This window comes from Stegostoma tigrinum, chromosome 10 (assembly GCF_030684315.1).
Source record: "Stegostoma tigrinum isolate sSteTig4 chromosome 10, sSteTig4.hap1, whole genome shotgun sequence".
Classification (NCBI taxonomy): Eukaryota; Metazoa; Chordata; class Chondrichthyes; order Orectolobiformes; family Stegostomatidae; genus Stegostoma; species Stegostoma tigrinum.
Window position 1 is genome coordinate 8,732,996 of NC_081363.1, and position 22,708 is coordinate 8,755,703.

The 22,708-nt window shown below is 44.9% G+C and overlaps 1 protein-coding gene across 2 annotated transcripts; it reads right to left on the reverse strand.

Annotated features, from left to right (window-relative positions):
• Nucleotides 1-833: 833 nt before the first annotated feature.
• LOC125455859 (26S proteasome regulatory subunit 4) lies at nt 834-21,651 on the reverse strand. 2 transcript variants are annotated; one of them, XM_059648962.1, is made up of 11 exons: nt 21,600-21,651; nt 16,080-16,133; nt 12,734-12,830; nt 11,937-12,061; nt 10,361-10,546; nt 7,290-7,418; nt 6,227-6,323; nt 5,285-5,474; nt 4,245-4,396; nt 2,874-3,028; nt 834-1,176 (listed from the first exon to the last, which is right to left on the reverse strand). In XM_059648962.1, the coding sequence occupies exons 1-11, from the start codon at nt 21,600-21,602 to the stop codon at nt 1,042-1,044; spliced, it is 1,323 nt and encodes a 440-aa protein (XP_059504945.1). In that variant the 5' UTR covers nt 21,603-21,651; the 3' UTR covers nt 834-1,041. The 2 variants fall into 2 exon arrangements, with proteins under 2 accessions (XP_059504945.1, XP_059504946.1); XM_059648963.1 differs by lacking the exon at nt 21,600-21,651 and adding an exon at nt 21,402-21,422.
• Between the last annotated feature and the right edge of the window lie 1,057 nt (nt 21,652-22,708).

Here is a 22,708-nt window from a genome sequence, read left to right on the forward strand (position 1 = left end):
CTAAAGGGAGTTAGATCACTGTTGGAGCATTGTCCACAGTTGTGGGTACCTCATTGTAGGAAGGATGTGAACGCATTCAAGAGCGAGCACAGAAGTGATTTACATGAATGCTTCCAAGGATGAGAAATGTCAGTCATGAAGATTGAAGAAGTTGGGACTGTCCTCCCTGCAGAGTCAAAAGGTGAGAGGAGATTTTTCGGAATCGTGAGCGGGTTGGACAGAATAGATGGGGAGAAATTGCTCCTGCTTTCAAATAAAAAAGAATGAGGGGGCATAAATTTAAAGAGATATACAAACAAAGAGAAATCTTCACACAGCAAATAGTCTAGAATGCACTGCATGGAACCGTGGCAGAGGCAGGTTCATTTGAAGCATTCAAGAGGGGCACTGGATGATTATTTGGATAGAGATGATGTGCAGGGTATGTGGGGAAAAGGCAAGAGATTGACATGATTGGGTGTGGGCATGATGGGCTGAATGGCTCCTTCTTGTGCCATAATAATTATGTGCAGTCCGAATGTGGGACTTGAACCTGGAGCTCCTGGCATTACCATAATTTTACCATACCTTTTATTCTTATACTGATTTAAAGCAGATTCTACTGAGGACCTGCATAGAGTGGGAGCTGGTGAAGGCAGCACTATATTTAACATTGGACAGCTGATAGACAAGTACTCATTGCACCTGCTTGGACATGAATCTCAGAGTGGCGAGCAGAAAGGACAATTTGCTGCCAAGAGGAAGGGATTTAAGGGAGTTGTGCATTTTGAGTAAATTCAGCCCATATTTTTATAAATATCAGCACCTTAGAAGTTAACAGGAAGCACCACTGGTCATATCAAAACGCATACAGGCAACACTTTATTCACTAAGATAGGATTTATAGGTTTACGTTCTTACCAATCTAGGAGCACATAAGCCTTGCAAAAAAAAAACATAAAACCTCCAATCTCAAACCCCCACATCTGGAAAGTCTCCAAGAACTTCACAGCAAAAGGAAGGGGAAGGAAAGTTGGTTGATGCAAGGAATCGGATGAAAGGTTAAAGGTACAATCCTTCAGGTGTGCCCTCTTGCTTTTTGTACAAGACATTTTCTTTTGACTTCTTGAAGTCTTCATTGGTAACCTTCATCCTTCGCTCACGCAGGGCCATCAAACCAGCTTCTGTACAGATAGCCTGCAACAGAAATAAGACAACGTATTCAACTTCACCATTAGCCACTACATAAACTCCAACTCTTGATTCATCAACAAAAACAACTAGCAGTGAAATTTCTAATGACAGTTAGCAGCTAAACAATGTATATTCAGATCAGGAGCTTGGATGGCGAGAGCTCATCACGTTGCAAAGTGCTAAGGTGCAAACAATGTTTTCAGTGACTTCCAGCAGCCATTATACACACAGCAAGATCCCATATACAGCAATACATTGACTGCGCAGTCAGTCACTCTGGTCCCGGTGAAGTTGGTCAAAGGTGGAATACTATTCAGGAGAATTCAGACGACGCCCAACATTCTGAACAGTGTTGTGGGATTTTTAAACATTGTGGAAAGGCAAACAACACTTTGGCTTTTAACATCCCACCTGACATAACATCTCGACATGCTACACTCCTTCAAAGGAGCCTGGATTTAGCTGCTCAAGTGTTGAGGGTGTGGGTTTAATCTTTAGCTTTAAAGAGGCAAAGATACTGTCAATGGAATTGAATTGGCACCCAGAATGGAAAGGAGCCCCAAGCACCCACTTGCTATAGCAATGCAGTGGCCTCTGCTGGGAAGGATAGGCTTTCACAACAGGAAGTGAGACGAATTGTGATAAATAGCTTGTTAATGTTCATGAGCCAGGCTCTCACTTTGGAGAAATACCAGTTGCTTTTGGGGTAGCGTGGGGCAAGAGGTGGGAAAAAAAGAATAATATTCACCGATTAGTAATCTGGATAGCCAGGCTAATGCTTTGGGGATAGGCTGCTAGCGGAACTAAAATTCAAATCTGGAATTGAAAACTAGTTTAGTAATGGTGACCACACAGCTGTCATTAACTGTCAGAAACAACCACGTTACAGAACAAACTCGGTCATACTTACCCAATGTAGGTCTGACCTTTATTTAACTCCAGTCCCACAGTAACACAGTTGACTCTTACCTGCTTTTTCAAATTGTGAGCAAAGCTGCTCAGTTCAAACCCAATTAGGATGAGGCATAAAATGCTGGCAAAACCCACATCACAAAAACCATAAAGGAATGAGCACAGCACAAGAGCGACAGACAGGTGACTGCATAAGAACAAGGGTTTGAACAGTTTGGGCCCCCGAGTCTGTCTCACTATCGAACAGTAGGTAAATTCAATTCTTATATGCAATTTCCAGATTCCTGGATTCCCTTACTGTCTGGAAATCTTTAAACATTGTTGTAAACATAATCATCGACTGAGCATGGGCACTTCCCTGGGGAAGAGAATTCCAAAGGGTCATGTTCCTCTGTTTCACGCTGGAGAAAAAAGATACTCTTTTCCAAATGGTCAAAGTCTAATCCTGAAACTGTGACCGAATGGATGGAGGCAGGGGTGACGTGGGGGTGTGGCGTCCACAAAAGTGTTGGGGAGGGTGGGGGAGAACTGTATGGGTACATGTGTACAGGTGTGGGGTGCGTGCACGCATGGGGTGGAGACTTTGGGGAGGGTTCATTGGCAGTGATTGTGGTATTAGGAGCTAAAATCAGCCTCCCTGCATCTGCCTTAAGATCTTTGAAGAATCTTTAAATAAAAATCACTTCTCATTCTGCTAAACCCCAAAGAATATCAGTCTATTCGACTTAATTCTTCCCCCATCCAGCATAAAAAGGTGAGGAGAAAGAGGGGGCAAAAGAGAAACTCACCTTAATATCTGCCCCAGACAGATCGTCTTTAGCCAGTATCAACTCATCCAGGCTCACATCTTGTGCTACTGTCATCCTGCTGGTGTGGATCTGGAAGATGCGTCTCTTGGTCTTTTCATCCGGAAGAGGAAATTCAATCTTACGATCAATCCTCCCTGGAATAGTAGAAAATCAAAGAAAAAGACTTGCAGCATGTTGTCACAGTGGCAAATGTGCTCCACACCATTTATTTTTCATACCCAGAGGGGTTACAGAATTCTCACAGTAATGCCACTAGACAAGTAATCCAGAAGTGTGCACTCATGTTTTGGTTCAAATCCCACCACAGCAGTTGAGAAATGCAAATTTGCTTCATTAAATAAGTCTGGAATTAATAAGTCAGTAACAGTGACGACAAAGCGAGTGTAAAAAAACCCAGCAGATCCTGGAGGGAAGGAAATCTGTTGACTTTACCCATTCCGGCCTGTGAAAGCTTCCAGGCCCATAGCAACATGGCTGACTCCTAACTTGCCAAACCCTGCAACTATGACAACTGATGATAATGGTTTACGTAAATAGCTTCATCATCTGGAACTGCAGTGGCTAATTACCAGCTTCAAAAGGGCAATAAAAACTGACTTATGACACCCACATGCTGAGAACTTTTGTCGAATGCAATCAATGCTCATTGATAGGATTTGATCAGGTTGCTTACTGCTGATGTCAGCTAACAGAAGACCTTTGGCTTCTCCATGAACTACAAACTGACTGCAGATTAGTTCAAAGTCTGACTGAAAGACAGCACGTCTGACAATGCAGCAGTCCCCCAATAATGCAGGCAGTGTGTTAAAACCCCAGTACGGGATTCAAACTTTTCAGTGTACTTAGTGACTTTGTGTGTCACTTTACCAGCAGTTAAATGTCAGGATAATGTGCCCAGGTGTAAAAGTGATATTCCCTGAGTGTGAGAGACAATCACCAGAGCTGACTCCCACTGCTACAAGCCTGTTTCAATGTGCACAACTTAATTAATTAGCCAGTCCTTTGCACATTGGATCAGAAAATATCAGAAATGAATTAAACACCCATAAGGCACTGACAGAAATAAAGAGCATGCTACCGAGGGTTCTCAACTGAGAGGATTGACCTGCGTCCTCCACATCTGATTTCTCAGATCTTCCTTTCCTATCCAAAAGAGTTTAACAATTAGTCCAGATCTAGCTATATTTGCAGCACCTAACTAATTAAACAGCAACTTCTATTGACTAAAACACATAACGCTGAAGAAACTCTAAATGTGGTAACACCTGCAGAGAGAGAAACAAGAATTAAAATTGAATCCAGTGTGACTCTTCTTCAGGGACTCTCGTGACTGACCATCCTTGAGCTCACCTGGCCTAATGAGAGCTGGGTCCAGTGTTTCTATCCTGTTTGTGGCCATGATAACTTTCACATCTCCCCGGGAGTCAAACCCATCCAACTGGTTCAGAAGCTCCAGCATCGTACGCTGGATTTCCCGCTCCCCACCGGAATTGGAGTCATACCTGAGAGCGAAACATGATTCAATGATCAGAACAACGATAGCCCAGCAGCAAGCAGAGCACTGATAGGAAAGACAGAGGATTCTCACCAAGTATCTGCTGGCTGGAGATCCCCGAACAGGAAACCAGCCAGGATCAGTGGAATGGCTGCACCGAGAGGATCCTAGGTTTAAGGCTCAATCTGTGCTCAAGACTGACCGACACAGCAAAGCACCGAGGATGTGACATTATTTATAAAGTGCAGAGCTTGGGAGGGACAGGAAGCTTTGAACCCAAGACTGTCATTGCATCACATGCCTGCATGGGCGGTAGCAGCCAAATGAGGAACCTAGATCCCCCTTTCTCATCCCAAAATCTTTATTATTAGGTTTTGCCCATAACTGATCAAATCAGTCTCTCCGTTCTAGCAGCTAAAGCCAGCTTTCCAGTGAGTCACGAGCCTCCTGCCAATAGCTCCTGGGTAAATGACTAGTTTCCAGTGCCAAACTTACAGCCTTGGTTTTCTAAGTAGCACTCTCCCCTCAGCCAGAAAACAATGGGCTCAAGGCCCACTCCAAAGATGCCAGAACAAACTGCAGTCGAGTGGCACATCAGTCAGGGGAAGTATTAAGCTGGCACACAGTCTCAGGTGGATATGAGATCCCTTTTAGGGGCTGAGCCCGAAGTTCTGCCAGGTGTCCCCTTCAATGTAGCCGCAACTAACATCAATGAATTATCTGGTCATTATCACAGCGCTGTTTTGTGGGATCTTCCTGTGTACAAGTTGCTTGTAATATTTCCCAAAAGTCACAAACATCCTTGACTTTGCCCGTATAAAATACGCTGAATTCCAGAAACCCGCTTTAACCCACATGCTCCCCAAACTGAAACGGCCTTCTCAATGCAGCGTACCGCTTTGTGCCAATGGCATCGATTTCATCAATGAACACAATGGATGGAGCATGTTCTTCTGCAACCCGGAACAGTTCACGTACAAGTTTCGGCCCATCTCCCAGGTACTTCTGGATGAGCTCCGAGCCGACCACTCGCAGGAAGGTGGCCGAGGTTTGGTTCGCTACAGCCTTGGCTAATAAAGTTTTACCTGGATGTCGATACATAGAAAGCACAAGTCAATTAGTTGGGACCTTTCATGGAAGTTGGTGCACCTGCTCAGCAACGGCAATACTTAAATCCACAAGGTGCAAACGAAATTAAATATAAGAAACATTTAACATGCTGAATGCAACAACTTTATCCCCAAGGATTGGGACTGGATTTCTATAGACAGCCTGCATGGACAGGGTGGACCAAACGGCTGTCTCCTGGGTCACAATGACTCTCTGGTTCTATGAGGTGCAAGTGATCCCAGGACTGATACTGAAAGGCAAATGCACCCATCCATTTGGGGAACCCCTTTCATAAAAGAACTTTAGTTGATTTACAGGAAGGAGACATTGATGTTTAGGCAACGTATATTCTTCAAGTGTTATATATTTGGAACAACACTGCTCCAGTGACCACAGCACTATCTGGATAGAAGCTAAACTGCTGCAATAAATGCAATGTGGTCACTGTGCTGCATAGATTTATACCGAGCACTTATGCTGAAGGTGAAAACTGAGTATGAAATGGCTCGCACAATCTCAGCATTATCCACAAGGCGTACTGCCATCAGCAACTGCGGGAGTGAAAGTGCATTGTAAGCCCTTGACTCAGATAGCAATCAAAGCACAAGTTACATCTTTATTTTAGCAACATTTTACCTTGTTGGCAATGAAATGATGGACAGGAATTTTTTTTTTTAAGAAAAACCAACAATAAATTAACACTGACAATTTAAAGGATGAAGTTTACCTGTGCCGGGAGCTCCATACAGAATAACTCCTTTAGGAGGCTTAATTCCCATCTCTTCATAATATTCGGGATGGGTTAGTGGAAGTTCTACAGATTCCTACAAAAGTTAAAGCACATTTCTTTTGTCTAGAATGAATCACTATCTCTCTCACACACACACACACACACACACACACACACACACACACAGAGCTATATTTATATTACAACCTTACAACTACACCCACCTCGTCTACAAATTTTACTCCCCAGTTGCTACATGTGTCAACTTATGCTTCACTAGAAATTCCTAAGGTGTAATTTGCAATAAAAACTTCCTATGTAAACAGTGCAATCATACTTCATTGCCAGTGACAGCTCTGCAACACCTCATATTTCCGAGCTCTTCAGCCTGCAACATAATTAATCTGTTCCAACTAAACCCACTTCCCAAATAGTCAGAATTACTCAAAAGATGACGAATAATAAAAATAGAGGAGCACCGTATAAAATTAGGGACAGAATTCGATGATTTTAAAAAGAAAGGGAGTGGAATTAGGAAACATCAACAGCACTACACTGGGGCTTGTCTCCCAAGTGCAATAACCCAACTTGAGAGATAAATCAGCAAGGTATCTAGCACTTAATTTCCAAAGCATCACGTTTACACCTTATCGCAGGTTCCCCATCATACAAACAAAATAAAGAACTGTGGATTCTGGAGGTGAAGGGCCACGAGACTCAAAGTGTTAACTGTTTTCTCTCCAAAGTTGCCGCCAGAACTGTTCAGTTTCTAGAGCAATTTCTGTTTCTGTTTGTTCCCAATTTTTAACCTGTTAATAACCTGGGCTGGTAACCATCCCACTGTCATAAAAGCATCATATTCAATCCACCCCAGGCACTGTCACTGGGAGCTGTATTCACCCCCAATCCTAATCATTATTGAAATCACTGGGACTTTCAAGAATTCTCTTCATTACCTCAAAGTACCAATCATCCAACCACATTAAAACGAAAGTGTGGGCTGCAGGGATCACTGAACTTTGAATATTATTTCATGATATTTAACAAAAGCGGCTCTCACCTTGATTTCCTGGATCTGACTATCTAAGCCACCGATATCAGCATACGTCTCCTGTGGAGCCTTCTCCACTTTCATAACAGTCACCAGTGGATCTGTGTCATCTGTCAGAACACCAATCACTGCATGCACCTAAGGAACAGGAACGAAAGAATAACTCAGAGATAGTAAGAACTGCCGATGCTGGAGTCAGAGAGAACACGGCGAGGAGCTGGAGGAACACAGCAGGCCGGGCAGCATCAGAGGAGCAGGAAAGCTGATGTTTCAGGGGAAGAACAACTGTCAGTTTAGCTTACTCACTACCTTAAATGCTTTAGGAATATCAGGGGTTTGATTTGTTTATTCATGGGACGTGCGCACTGCTAGCTGAGCAGAGCCGGACAGTACAGAAGCATTAAAACTCCAGTCAAAATAAAACAGGAAAATCTAATGAGGGAAGGAAAAAATTAGCACTAGTCACAACAGTGACATCATTTAATCATGCAGAACCAAGTCAGATAAGAACCCACAATGCCTGCTGAATGTTTAATCCTTGTGGCTGCTGCTTCTCTTCAAAATTTCCCTCTTCTTCCTCCTAACCTTCAAATGATTTTCCCTACATCCATTTAAAATGAAAAACTGCATCCTTTCACATTCTCAGGCTGTGGCTAATGTGCTCCCATGAGGAACTTGAACAGTTTAATCAACTTTACTAGCACCTTTCACCCCAACTTGAAATTCAGCTGGACCATCTCCGACACCTCCCTCCCCTTCCTGGATCTCTCCGTTTCCATCTCTGATAACCATCTCAGCACCGACATCTATTTCAAACCCACCGACTCCCACTGCTACCTTGACTACACCTCCTCTTACCCACCCTCCTGCAAGAATGAGACTCCTTACTCCCAATACCTCCACCACATCTGCTCCCAAGATAGAGCATTCCACTCACGTTCATCCCAGAAGTCCTCCTGCTTCAAGGACTGCAGCATCTCCCCTGCAGTGTCTCATAATGCCCTTAACCTCAAATCTTGCATTTCCTGCACCTCTGCCCCCAACAATAATAAAAGCTGAGTCCCCCTGGTCCTCACATACCATCCCACTAATCTTCACATCCAGCAAGCATATCATTCTCCATCACCTGACCCCATCCCAGAGATATTTCCCTCCCCACCCCTTTTGTAGGGACTGCTCACTCTGCAACTCCCTCATTTGCTCCATATGCACACCAGAGAAGGTGCTACACCTGCCCCCACACCTCCCCTCTCACCTCCATCCAAGGCCCCAAACAATCTTTCCAGATCTGGCAGGGATTCACCTGTATGTCCTCCAACCTGTCTACTATATCCGCTGTTCCCGATGAGGCCTGTTCTACATTGGTGAGAACAAACAGACTCAGTGACTCATTTGCAGAGCATCTGCACACTGCACGCTATAATGAACAACACCTTCCTGTTGCCAAACATTTTAACTCTCCCTCCCACTTCCTGGGTGACATTTCCTTCCTGGGCTCCCCCAGTGCCACAATGGCGTCACCCACAAACTGGAGGAACAATACCTCATATCCCACCTCGGGGGCTTACAGCCTGATGGCCGGAACATAGAGTTCACAAGTTTTAAAATCTCCCATCCCTAGCCTCATCCTATATCCAACCCACCCTCTCAACCCCGCTTCCTTGACCTGACACAACCTGTTCATCTTCTTAACAACCAAAAGAACTACAGATGCTGTAAATTAGGAACAAAAACAGAACTTGTAGGAAAAGCTCAGCAGGTCTGGCAGCATCTGTGAAGAAAAAAAAGTGTTTCGGGTCTGGTGACCCTTCCTCAGAAATGACCCAAAACGTTAACTCAGATTTCTCTTCACAGATGCTGCCAGACCTCCTGAGCTTTTCCAGCAATTTCTGTTTTTGTTCCTGTCCAATTTCTTCCACACCTATTCGCCCCACCCTTTCCACTGATCAATCTCTACTACGCCATACCTATATCCCCTATCACCATCCCACATACCATCCCCCAGCCCCACCCCTCCTATTTATTTCCGAGCTCCCTTCCCCAGTCCTGACGTAAACCTGAAACATTGACTTTCCTGGTCCTCTGATGCTGCCAGACCTGCGTGTTCCTCCAGCTTCACACTGTATTGACACTGAAGAAATGGTATTCAATGTTCAGCTCAATTCGCCCTAGAGGCATTCAGTACCATCCACGCAGCGTATGTTCAGAGTCATATTAAGACAAGACCGGGTATTGCTCTTTGGACTTCAGTGGAACTGCTCACTCTTGTTCTTCCCAGCTTGGAGTCACCATCACTTGCTTTCTGTCCCATTCTTTTCTCCTTTGTTTCAGTCCTGAGCTCGGATGTGGGTCTTAGTTAGTCAGTTTACAGTCAGACTCGAGAATTTATTTCAGATCCCAAACTAATGCACTGGCTTCACTTCTCACTGTGGCAGTTGATGAGAAGCGAATTCAGTAAGAATCTGATATTAAAAATCCGCTTATCAAAAGTTAATCTGAGTAATAAAACCATCAGCAGTTATAAAAATCTGTTTGACTCACTAATGCCCTTTAGAGAAGGAAATGTGCTGGCCTTACCTGGTCTGGCCTATGTGTGATTCTCGACCCGCAGTGATGCAGCTGATTTTTAACTGACCACTGAAATCATAGGATCCCTACAGAGTGGAAGCAGGCCATTCAGCCCATTGAGCCTAAACTGACCCTCTAACAAGTATCCCTACCAGACCCACCCTGAATTCCCACGGCCACCCAGCTAGTCTGCACATCTTTGGACTGTGGTAGGAAACCGGTGCAAACTCTACACAGACCGTCACCAAGGGTGGGTTCAAGAGCCAGGGACCGGGCACTATGAGGCAGTAGTGTGAACCACTGAGCCAGTCTATACAGCCTGGAAGTGACCCACAAGGGAATAAAGAAAACAAATTTCAAACTATAGTAGACCACAAACTGATCAATTCCAGCTTTACTACCCTCTATCATTTTATTGACCATTAAATTAATCACGTAAATATGCAGGAAGCGAATACTCAGCTTTCAAAGTGAAAGGTGAGACACATCTGAGGGTCGTACCCCTCCTTTACCTTATGGTTGAGTAGGACAGAGCAGCCAGGCTCAAGCAGGTCTTTATCCACAAACGATAAGATGCTGACGTAATGCTCAGAGCCCACAGAGGTCGACACAATGGCGTGGTTATCGTCTATGATTTCCTCCAGCGTGCCCACAGACATCGGGGTCCCTCTCAGGTCATCCACTTTAGACCTTTCCTCCTGTTTACAGAGAAAGTCAACACTTCTGTTATCACATCCAGTACTGCAACGCGAGTGTTGCTGGTGATAGGTTGTCTTTTTAAATTATCTGTGGTAGTTTGGTTTAACGGAGTGGCTCACTGGGGCCTTTCAGAGGGAAGAAATTGGGCAAAGCAGATTGAAATGAAACTGGAGCCACTTACAGGTCAGACCAGATAGGGAGTGGCGTTATCCAGTACCAAAAGATAGTCAGGCTTCTAGGAGGTTATTGCAACAAACCCATAGCTTCACATCCACTTTCACCAGTAACAACTTTTTAAACTGTATTATCAAGCAAAGAGGTTTAGTCTGCAGAATGCAGGCAGGTTCTAGGAACCAGTTTCTCCAGCATCAGCAGTTCCTACTATCTCTGCGACAATTTTAACCCCGCTGCGAAACCTCTTCTAAGGATGCCTTCCTGAAAGAAGCTACCCTCCTCCCTCCAAAAAAAAAACCTCAGTTCATCCCTCTCCCACTGCAACCCTCTTGTCCTCCCCCTGTCTCCCTATTTATTTCAAAATCTGCTTCCCCTCCCCCATTTCTGAAGAAGGGTCCCGAGCTGAAACGTCAAGCTTTCCTGCTCAGCCCACTGTGTTCATCCAGGTTCACACCGTGTTACCCCACATACCAGGACAACTAAGTTGACCCAAAATGTCAACTCTGCTCTCTCTCCACAGATGCTGGCAGATCTGCTGAGTTTCTCCAGCAATTTCGGTTTTTGTGCCACTCACGCATTTCACAGGACCTAGTACTTAACGGGAAGCAGAAGCGCCCACCTGAATCAGTGGGGAGGTTAGAGCACGTTCAGTGCACGGAGCTCACTGCTCTAGGAAGGAGAGCTGCTCTCAGGCTAGGATGATAGCATGTTACTGTCAAAGGCAGCTTCACTGCGGAACTGGCCATGGTACAGCTGACCCTGAACTGTTACAGGCATAAACTGAGAGATCAGCTGTTTTAAGAGATGATATCTGAACAACTGTTATATTCTCCATAACTAAGAATGGAGATTCATATTGGTGAAGTTACCATACACGTGACATCCTTGTTTTCAAATAAACAGGTTAATTAATGCCCACATAGGTGGCTGTTCGGGATGTTTGGGAAATGACATGACATTGCTTCCTCTTGGAAATAAACATTATGAAGAAGGGTCACTGGTCCCGAAACATTAACTCTTGATTTCTCTCCACAGATGCTGTCAGAGCTTTCCCAGCAATTTCTGTTTTTGCTTCCTATTGGAAATTGAGTGTTTGAATCACGATATGTTTAAAAAAGCTGTTTTCAAGGTGTCAGGGGCATTACATTGCAGAGCGAACGGGAGGCGAATAAGGCTATAGGTCTGCTGATTGCGCTACATCTTTCCAAGACAAACCTCTTGTTTTTCTTCCAGCGGTTTCATTTGCTCCTGATTTCTGATGAACTCTTCTTCCATTAATAGATAATCTTTTATCCTTTCCAGCTTCAGTAACTTGAGTCTGCATTGTGTGTGAGGAGTCACTGTGGGAATTAAATGAAAGAAAGCAGTTATTCTCAGGGATGGTTCTTGGCTGTTCTCAGTGCATTGCTGAGGGCTTTCTACGGTCTGTCCATTGGGGAGCCAATCACTGTACACACAATATGATCTGGAACCTTCTCCCATCAGTAGCCAGAATCGGCAGTTTCTGACGGTGACTGAAGACTCCAAGAGGTCCAGAGTGAAAGCTCAGAGCAGATAATGTCATGTGGAAAGTTAAACCACATCAGAAAAGGAACTCAAAAGGAACAGAATGAACCCAAAGAGAACGCTACACAATAATGGCAGAAGTCACACACACCAAATTATAGTCCAACAGGTTTACTTGAAATCACAAGCTTTGGGAGCACTGCTCCTTCGTCAGATGAAGCCACTGGACAAAGCAGCAGCACTCCAAAAGCTTGCTGTTATTTCAAATAAACCTGTTGGGCTATAACTTGTTGACCTGGGACTTCCGACTTTGTCCACCCCTGTCCAACAGTGGCACCTCCAAATCTAAATCATAAAGCAACCTTTTTTAAAACTGTCAGATGGCAGTTTGATATCAAGGCTACGTACTGATGACATGCAGTTGCTCTTTGAACTCAAGTGAATAGATTATTTCGCGAGATGACAACAAAACTCAGATGCATTTCAAAAAGAGATCACTGCCTTACCAAGGGGTAACTTGCTGGCTGCATCAGGGCCTTTCGTTTTCTTTTTTTTCTTTCCCACTCGGGTTGGCACAGGAGGTTCATATTTCTTCTTCTTATCCTATCGAGACACCCCCCCGCAAAATGTTACAAATACAGGGTGTTTTTTAAATCTTCTGAAACCGCGTATAGTAACCTACATTCACAATGCATTGGGTTTCGCATTACTGTTTGTATTCAGACTTTGACCAGCTGATTAGTATAGCACAACAGGATGCCTTTCGGCGCATCTTGCCTGTGGCGGCTCTCCAAATTGGCAATTCACTTTGTGCCATTCTCCTGCCTCCCGTCCCCGCTTTAACTGTGCGCATTGTTCCTTCTCAAATAATGTACTAACTCTCTCTTCTGAATACCTTGCTTGACCTGTCCTTAGCACACGCTCATGCGGTGCATTCCAGACTCTGGCCACTTGGTCCATGAAAATGTAGCGAACATGTGGTGATTTAAGCAATCTAACAATGGAAACTATCGTACCTGTCACCACACAGAGAATGTCTGCACAATTTTTAAAAAAAATGCTTGTGGGATGTGGGTGTCGCTGGCTGGCCAGTATTTATTGCCTAGTTGCCCTTGAGAAGGTGGGGGTGAGCTGCCTTCTTGAACAGCAGCAGTCCATGTGCAATAGGTTGACCCACAATGCCCTTAGAGAGGGAATTCCAGGATTTTGACCCAGTGACTGGGAAGGAACGGCAATATACTTCCAAGTCAGTATGGTCGAGTGGCTTTGAGGGGAACTTGCAGATGTTCCTGTGTATTTGCTGTTCTTGTCCTTCTAGATGGTAGAGGTCACAGGTTTGGAAGGTGCTGTCTAAGGAGCACTAGTGAATTTTTGCAGTGTATCTGGTCTGTACTCGTAATAAGCTTGTAGGAACTGTGCCCTCCACATAATAAAGCAATTGTTTAAATAACAGGAGAGTAAAGGAGCATCACAAATTATTTCCTGAGGAGAATCACAGAAGTGTTACACCACAGAAGGTCATTCATCGCATCATGTCAATACCAGCTCCTCAGATGAGCATTTTCTTTTGCCAGTCTTGTGCTTGCTCTCCATACACATTTTGCCAATTAATCATCCAATGCCCTCTTAAATGCTTTAGTTGAACCTCTCCCTAACTTCTCACTGCGTTGAAAAAGCTTTTTGGCGTGTTACCACTGCTTTGTTTGCAGGTCACTTTAAATCTGTGCTCACCTGTTCCTTTTACAGACCAGAACGGCATCTCCCTAACTACTCTATCCACTTGCTCACCATTTTGTAAAATAAAATCTCTTCGTCTTTTCTCCAAAAAAAAAAGTGCTAACTACTTAATCAATCCTCATAACTGAAGTTTCTCATCAAAGGACTCATTCATTCTGCACTGTCTCCAATGCACTCATATCTTTCTTATACTGTGGCACCGACAACTGTACACTATACTCCAGGTGAGGTCTAACAAGTATTCTGACAATTTCAAGATCACCTCCCTACTCCTGTACTCTGTCTCTATTAATAAAGCTAAAGGACACTGTACACTTCACTTACTGCTCTCTCCACCTTCATTGATCTGTGCACATATACCCTGGTCCCCATAGTCCTGCACGCCCTTTTAAAATTGTTCCCCAAATTTATACTGACTTTCAATGTTCTTCTTACTAAAGACACTCCAGCACATGCAGACTCCTGGGAAATACCCTCTACACCTTCTCTAGTGCAATCACATCCTTCCTATAAATGTGGTGACCAGAACTGCACACAGCTGCGAATAACAAGAGTTTTAAACAGTTACACCATCACCTCCTTGCTCTTGTATTGTGCCTTGGCTAATAAAAGAGAATATCCCATGTGAAGCGTAACATCTATTATGGGAAATAGTATAAACTGAAGTTGTGATTGGTCAGTTTCAGCTGTGCCAAAAAATCCTGGATGAACTCATGTGCACAGTGCATGGTTGGCACAACTTTGGCAGGATTTACCAAAAGAAAAATCACACTTCATCTTTGGAAGTGACATGTGATAACACCTTACATTAAGGCCATGTGAAATGGCCCTTTTTGCTTACAGCTTCAGTTGGTTTACTACACTGGCATGCTTCATTATTTATATGTTTAACTTGTAAACAAATCCAACAAAATAACTTTAGCCTGTACATTCTGGTTTGGGATGTGTTGCATAAGGACAGTGGGTGTAATAAGTAAGAAGAAAAGGTTTACACTACAGGGGCTTCATAATCAGGTAAGACATTTAAAAATTAAATTGACAAAAGAACCAAGGCTGACACAGGAAACTTTTGTTTTTACTACTCAGGAAATTGGCATGATCCGGAATACTGAAAATGTCTGAAAGGCTGGTGGAAATAAGTTAAAATAGTACTCTTTGGAAGTAAATTGGATAATTATTTCAAGGGAAAATAAACAAGTAGGGTTGTGAATTTGATAGAATGTGTATGATGGATAGACCAGGTACGGGATGGTGCACATCAAAGCAATGAGATGATTCAATTACACTCTAGTTTTCATTAAAAATGGACATTAATACTTGTTATTTAGAAATTAACTTCAACGCAATTAAGGTAATTCTCTTGGAGGCAGCTGAAACAAACGATATTGTGCAGAGTGGAGCCAATAACCCTGAAAGGAGAAATGAATGCGTCACAAAGGTAACAAGATACCAGATGAGCAAAAGCCAGCAACAGTGCCCCAGAGCAAAAGAACCATTATCAGAGCTGGCTAGAAAGGTGAAAACAACATCCTGATGTTTCCTGTTTGGAGTAAGCACCTGGTCATTGTTTTAAAGCATTCCTGTTCAATTAATTACAATGGGAAATGACTAAAGTTGTTGATTTCATATTCTTTGCACAGTGTCCTGAACATCTCAAACAAATAAATCTGTTGGACTATAGCCAGGTGTCATGTGATTTCTGACCTTGTTCACCCCTGTCCAACACCGGCACCTCCACATCCATATCATCACTTCCATCATAAATTCTGGGTCAGTTTTATGGGGCTGTGTCTTTAAATATCGAATACCTAATACAGTTTGCTCTCAGGCACCCTCTCTCCTGTTGTTATTTAGGTGTTGAAATATTAAATAGAGCATCTGCCTGTTTTAAAGATTTTGGATGTTGATTACTTCACATTGTGACAAAGGTTATGTGACAATATCCAAACAGACTGACTTATGTCTCACGCTTTCAGCTTTCTTTCTTCTTACACCCTCAAGACTGTAACTGGTTTTGTTAATTACAACGACGGGATTTTACTGCTGTTATATCTTCAATTGTAATAAATTCCACAATTCCTATTCTGAACAACAATGATAGACTTAAACACTCACCTTATCATCTTTCTTACCACCTCCAGCTCCATGACTACCACTTTGGCTTTGACCCTGAAAGGAAAACCAAAAAAACACGAATCATTAAACATGACAGATTAATGGAGTGGCATTGGATCAGCCAATGATCTAATTAAGAGGTGAAGAAGTTCAAAATGGCTGGGCAGAATAATCCTGCTTCTAATCAATTCCTGAAACATGTTATAGCAAATATGATATGTAGACACATACCCATTTTAAAGATCTATGTACAACACACTTTTTCTGTCACACCCAGTTGAGAATATCCTATTGTTATAAAACAGTACACGACACACCTCAGTGGAGGTGATCTTGTGATTCCGGGTCAGTAATGTTCCTGTCTCGGAGCCGGAAGATCTGGGTTCAATCCGACTCCAGAACTTGATTGTCAAGGAATGTATTTTGTTACATAACCAAACAGCTTGATAATCAACTTACAAATCTTTCCAGCACACTCCAGCCGCAAGCGGTAAGAGTAGGAGAGATTCACGATCAGCCACGAGAACGGAAAGAACACTGATTTCTCCATCCCTAAATGCAGGGTACGACAGACATGTTGGAAAGCACATGTCATATCTGCAACTTAGACTCTGAGTGAAATCAGGCCACCATTACCACACAGTCCTGCGAGCAATGCCACCGGACGTGCACTGGTCTCGCTCATTCACTTACTGACTTCAAACTGGTGACTAATTTTAAAGTTACAACATCCACCTGGAGTTGCAAATCCTCCAGAGGTCACATGATGGGGACAGAAGCAAGGCCAGCCACAGGTCCTGTCAGCAATTTGGATTAATCTGTGATTAGCCAATGGCAAATAGGAAAGACTCACTCTTCAAGGAATTTGACAGAGATTTTTCTGGAGAGGTTTTTATTGGCTCTGTGATGACTTTACATTATTAATGGGTTGAGATAGGGAAATACAGGAGATTGCACCATCTAGTGGATGGGAGGAGTAATAATCTGGTCAACTACTAGTTATATAGGCCTTTTGGCCCACCATGTCTATGCTGACCAACAATGGCCAAACTATTAATCCCTCTTACGTGCATTATACCTCTATAGCCTACAATGCCCTGGTATTTTAAGTGTTCATCCAGATGCTTATCAAATTTTGCAAGAGTACCGGCCTCTACCACCCAAGGAAAACAAACCAATCCTATCCAGTCTCTCCTTATAAGTGAGATTTTCCCTCCCAGGTAGCATCCTAGTGAATCTCCTCTGCACCCTCTCCAGTGCAATCACATCCTTCTGTGGTGACCAGAAATTTATACAGTATTCCTTCTGTGGCCTACCTAATGTTTTATAAAGGTGTAACAAGACTTCCTGGCTCCTTTAGTGTTCACCACAGCAAGTAAAGGCAAGCATCCCATATGCCTTGTTCATCACCCTGTTGCCCTATGTTGACACCTTCAGGACTTGTACACTAAGGTCCTTTCGTTCTTCCGTACTCCCCAGGGACCTACCATTCATTGTGTACATCCTTCCGTTTTTAGACTTCCCTCAACGCAATACCTCACACTTATCGAGATTATATTCCATCTGCCATTGCTCTGCCCAATTTACCAGCTGATCAATATCAGACTACAGCCCGAAACCATCCTCCTTACTTTTCAGAACACCACCAATTTTTGTGTCATTGCAAATTTACTAATCATACTTCTACAAATAATTTATGCACATAAACATCAAGAGTCTCAGCACCAAACCCTGTGGTATACCGCTGGTCACAGGTTTCCAATTACAAAAACAACCCTTTGCCTCCTATTTCAAAGCCAATTTTGGATCTAATTTGTCAACTTGCCTTGGATATCAAGGGTTCTTAGCTTTAGGACCAGCCTGTGGAATCTGGTCAAAGACCTTATCGAAGTCCACATAAACCATGTCATCAATGTTTTTAGTCATCTTTTCAAAAAGCTCAATTAAATTTAGTCAGACAGGATCTCCCTCTTACAAATCTGTGCTGACAATCCTGGATGAATACCTGCCCCTCCAAACATTGATTGAGCACCCATGCACCCACTAAAATGTCTATCTTGGTGAATCTCTTCATCTTGAGAAATCAGATCAATGGATCAATTTTTCTTTTCTCATTGATCAAGACAGTTTTTCTCCTTTTCAATTGGAAAGATTCCACATTTTTTCTCCAAACATAAAATATATAAACCTCCTAATCACAATCCACAAAACCAAAACAAACAGAAACAAAACTCTGCAAACAGAAGAAACTGTTCAGATTGAAATGGTGCAAAGTAGAGCAGGAAATGAAATTTCCAACATTCACACTTCTAAAATTGTAAAAGAAAATCATCATCTATCGATACACTACTTATGAATCTCAGACAGCTTCAGATAAAGCCAAAACTAGAACATTCAAAAGGGTACATTATATACAATCTAAAATAAACATTGTAAACATGACTCAAACCATATTTTGATTGAAAAATTTTCTAGACTTTCTGGTGCTGGGCCTGATTTTAGGGAATGAAGCCAGGTAAATGGTTGACATAACAAGGTGTAGAGCTGGATGAACACCACAGGCCAAGTAGCATCAGAGGAGCAGGAAAACCTAGGACCTTCTCCAGGAAAGAGTCAAGGCCCAAAATGTCAGTTTACGTGCTCCTCTGCTGTGTTCATCCAGCTCTACACCTTGTTATCTCAGATTCTCCAGCATCTGCAGTTCCTACTATCTCTAAATGGTTGATGTGTCAGTGGGGGAGTATTTCAATCACAGTGACCACACTGTCCTCATGTTTAGCAGCCAACATGAAGCCAGCTGTTCCTGATGTTTGCACCATCAACCTGGTCAAACCTCTCTTTATTAAGGCAGGTTGTGCACTCCTACTGCAAACAGGTCGCTCATACACAAGTTGTGTTTATCATAAAAAACTCCTACAGCCGCTGTTTCATTGACATTTTAGGGCTGAAACACGTCCGGGAGGGACTGAAGGATCCCTTTGGATTACAACTGTATCAGAGATAATGGGAACTGCAGATGCTGGAGAATCCAAGATAACAAAGTGTGGAGCTGGATGAACACAGCAGGCCAAGCAGCATCTCAGGAGCACAAAAGCTGACGTTTCAGGCCGAGACCCTTCATCAGAGAGGGGGACGGGGTGAGGGTTCTGGAATAAATAGGGAGAGAGGAGGAGGCGGACCGAAGATGGAGAGAAAAGAAGATAGGTGGAGAGGAGAGTATAGGTGGGGAGGTAGGGAGGGGATAGGTCAGTCCAGGGAAGACGGACAGGTCAAGGAGGTGGGATGAGGTTAGCAGGTAGGAAATGGAGGTGTGGCTTGAGGTGGGAAGAAGGGATGGGTGAGAGGAAGAACAGGTTAGCGAGGCAGAGACAGGTTGAACTGGTTTTGCGATGCAGCAGGTGAAGGGGAAGAGCTGGGCTGGTTGTGTGATGCAGTGGGGGGAGGAGACGAACTGGGCTGGTTTTGGGATGCGGTGGGGGAAGGGGAGATTTTGAAGTTGGTGGAGTCCACATTGATACCATTGGGCTGCAGGGTTCCCAAGCGGAATATGAGTTGCTGTTCCTGCAACCTTCAGGTGGCATCATTGTGGCACTGCAGGAGGCCCTTGATGGACATGTCGTCTAAAGAATGGGAGGGGGAGTTGAAATGGTTCGTGACTGGGAGGTGCAGTTGTTTGTTGCGAACCGAGCGGAGGTGTTCTGCAAAGTGGTCCCCAAGCCTCCGCTTGGTTTCCCCAACGTAGAGGAAGCCACACCGGGTACAGTGGATGCAGTATACCACATTGGCAGATGTGCAAGTGAACCTCTGCTTAATATGGAAAGTCATCTTGGGGCCTGGGATGGCGGTGAGGGAGGAGGTGTGGGGGCAAGTGTAGCATTTCCCGCGGATACAGGGGAAGGTGCCGGGTGTGGTGGGGTTGGAGGGCAGCGTGGACCGAACATCTCCCTCATTTCCCGCAACTCATCCCTCACACCCCGCCCCTGCCACAACCGCCCAAAGAGGATCCCCCTCGTTCTCACACACCACCCCACCAACCCCTGGGTACAACGCATCATCCTCTGACACTCCCGCCATCTACAATCCGACCCACCACCCAAGACATTTTTCCATCCCCTCCCCTGTCTGCTTTCCGGAGAGACCACTCTCTCCGTGACTCCCTTGTTCGCTCCACACTGCCCTCCAACCCCACCACACCCGGCATCTTCCCCTGCAACCGCAGGAAGTGCTACACCCCAAACCACACCCGAACCACCGTAACCCACGCCCCCCCAGTACCACACATAACCCCCCCGTACCCCCTCCATGTAACGCACGTACCCCCCCCATACCCCCAACATGTAACACATACCCACCCCCGCACCCCCCCATGTAACACACATACCCCCCCCATGTAACACACATACCCACCCCATGTAACACACATACCCCCCCCCATGGAACACACATACCCCCCCCCATGGAACACACATACCCCCCCCCCATGGAACACACATACCCCCCCCATGTAACACACATACCCCCCCCCCATGGAACACACATACCCCCCCCCCATGGAACACACATACCCCCCCCCCATGTAACACACATACCCCCCCCCATGGAACACACATACCCCCCCCATGGAACACACATACCCCCCCCCCATGGAACACACATACCCACCCCCGCACCCCCCCATGGAACACACATACCCCCCCCCCATGGAACACACATACCCACCCCCGCACCCCCCCATGGAACACACATACCCCCCCCCATGGAACACACATACCCCCCCCCATGGAACACACATACCCCCCCCCATGAAACACACATACCCCCCCCCCATGAAACACACATACCCCCCCCCCATGAAACACACATACCCCCCCCCCCATGAAACACACATACCCCCCCCCATGGAACACACATACCCCCCCCCCATGTAACACACATACCCACCCCCCATGTAACACACATACCCACCCCCGCACCCCCCCATGTAACACACATACCCCCCCCATGGAACACACATACCCCCCCCCATGTAACACACATACCCCCCCCCCATGGAACACACATACCCCCCCCCCATGGAACACACATACCCCCCCCCCATGGAACACACATACCCCCCCCATGTAACACACATACCCCCCCCATGGAACACACATACCCCCCCCCCATGGAACACACATACCCCCCCCCCATGGAACACACATACCCCCCCCCCATGTAACACACATACCCACCCCCGCACCCCCCCATGTAACACACATACCCCCCTCCCGTACCCCCCGCCATGTAACACACATACGCCCCCGTACCCCCCCCGTACCGTACCGCACCGCAGCTTGTACTCGGCCTCAGGGGCGATGACTTGACAAATCTGTCACTGATCCCGGCTCCCAGGCCCCGTGTCTCCCTCTAACCTTATCCCTGCGCCACCCCCCCCCCTCATTCTCCCCCCACCCCTTCTCTCCGCTCCCTCCCTCCTTTTTTCTCCTTATTTCTTTATTTCTCTCCCCAACCGGCTCTCACCATCTCTTCTCCGCGGCGGCGGCGTCGCTGCCTGATGACGTCAGGCGGTGGCCGAGCCGGAGAAACGCGCTGCTGCCTCCCAGGAAGTCGAAACCTACAGCTGCCAATCCCAGAGAGAGGGGGAAATAGATTCTAAATAACATTGTGCAAAATGTAGCTAATGCCACCAGCCCCAGAGAGAGAGAGAGAGAGAGAGACAGTCCCTAAATATCTCCCTGCCAAAGAATCCATACCACAAGCATTTCAATCTGATAATTATTCTATCAGCTGGAATCACAAAGTAAATTTCCCTCACCAGACCAGATGCTGAATAGGCAAAGAAAGAAAGAAATAACTTGTGTTCCCAAAACACCTTTCACATTCCAGGGTTTTGCCAAACTGCTTGGAAGTGAATGAAACATTTTTTTGAAGGACTTACTCAGAGGGAAAATGCCTGTAAAATGAGCAGTGTAGTTTATCGCTTATACAAAAGACAGGTGTACAGAAGTCCTGAAGGGCTCAGCGAGAGAAAAGCTCCAGCAGATCATAAGAGGTCAGAATGGAAGACATCCTTAAAAGCTGTCAAATGGATGAATTTACAGGACACATGTAAAGGACTAAGTGAGCTGTGCTAGCAGATTGTTTAACCATCTCATGAGACATTAACTACAGACAATAACACTGAGTAAATTTGCAGATGCTGCCAGGCCGGCTGAGTATCTTATATTTTGATTTTAGATCTCCATCATCTGCAGTATTTTGCTCTTCCTAAAGTGAGCATTGCATGTGAGAAAATCTGTTTTCTGCATTTTCCTTTTTGCCAAGAGGTGTGTCAATGAGATGTTAGTATATTGGAACAGTTAATTAATAATAGTTACTGTATCTATTATTCTGTTAAGTTTTCCAATACAGTTAAGTTACTCTAAGTTCTTCTTTGATAATGGGAACTGCAGATGCTGGAGATTCCAAGATAATAAAATGTGAGGCTGGATGAACACAGCAGGCCAAGCAGCATCTCAGGAGCACAAAAGCTGACGTTTCGGGCCTAGACCCTTCATCAGAGAGGGGGATGGGGGGAGGGAACTGGAATAAATAGGGAGAGAGGGGGAGGCGGACCGAAGATGGAGAGT

What these genes read in the sequence shown, in the direction of transcription:
- LOC125455859 (XM_059648962.1), bottom strand. An exon ending in GTCAGATCCAGGAAATCAAG is followed by an intron (nt 6,324 to 7,289) that starts GTGAGAGCCGCT and finishes TAACTTTTGTAG; the next exon opens with GAATCTGTAGAACTTCCACT. An exon ending in TGTCTGGGGCAGATATTAAG is followed by an intron (nt 1,177 to 2,873) that starts GTGAGTTTCTCT and finishes TTTCTGTTGCAG; the next exon opens with GCTATCTGTACAGAAGCTGG.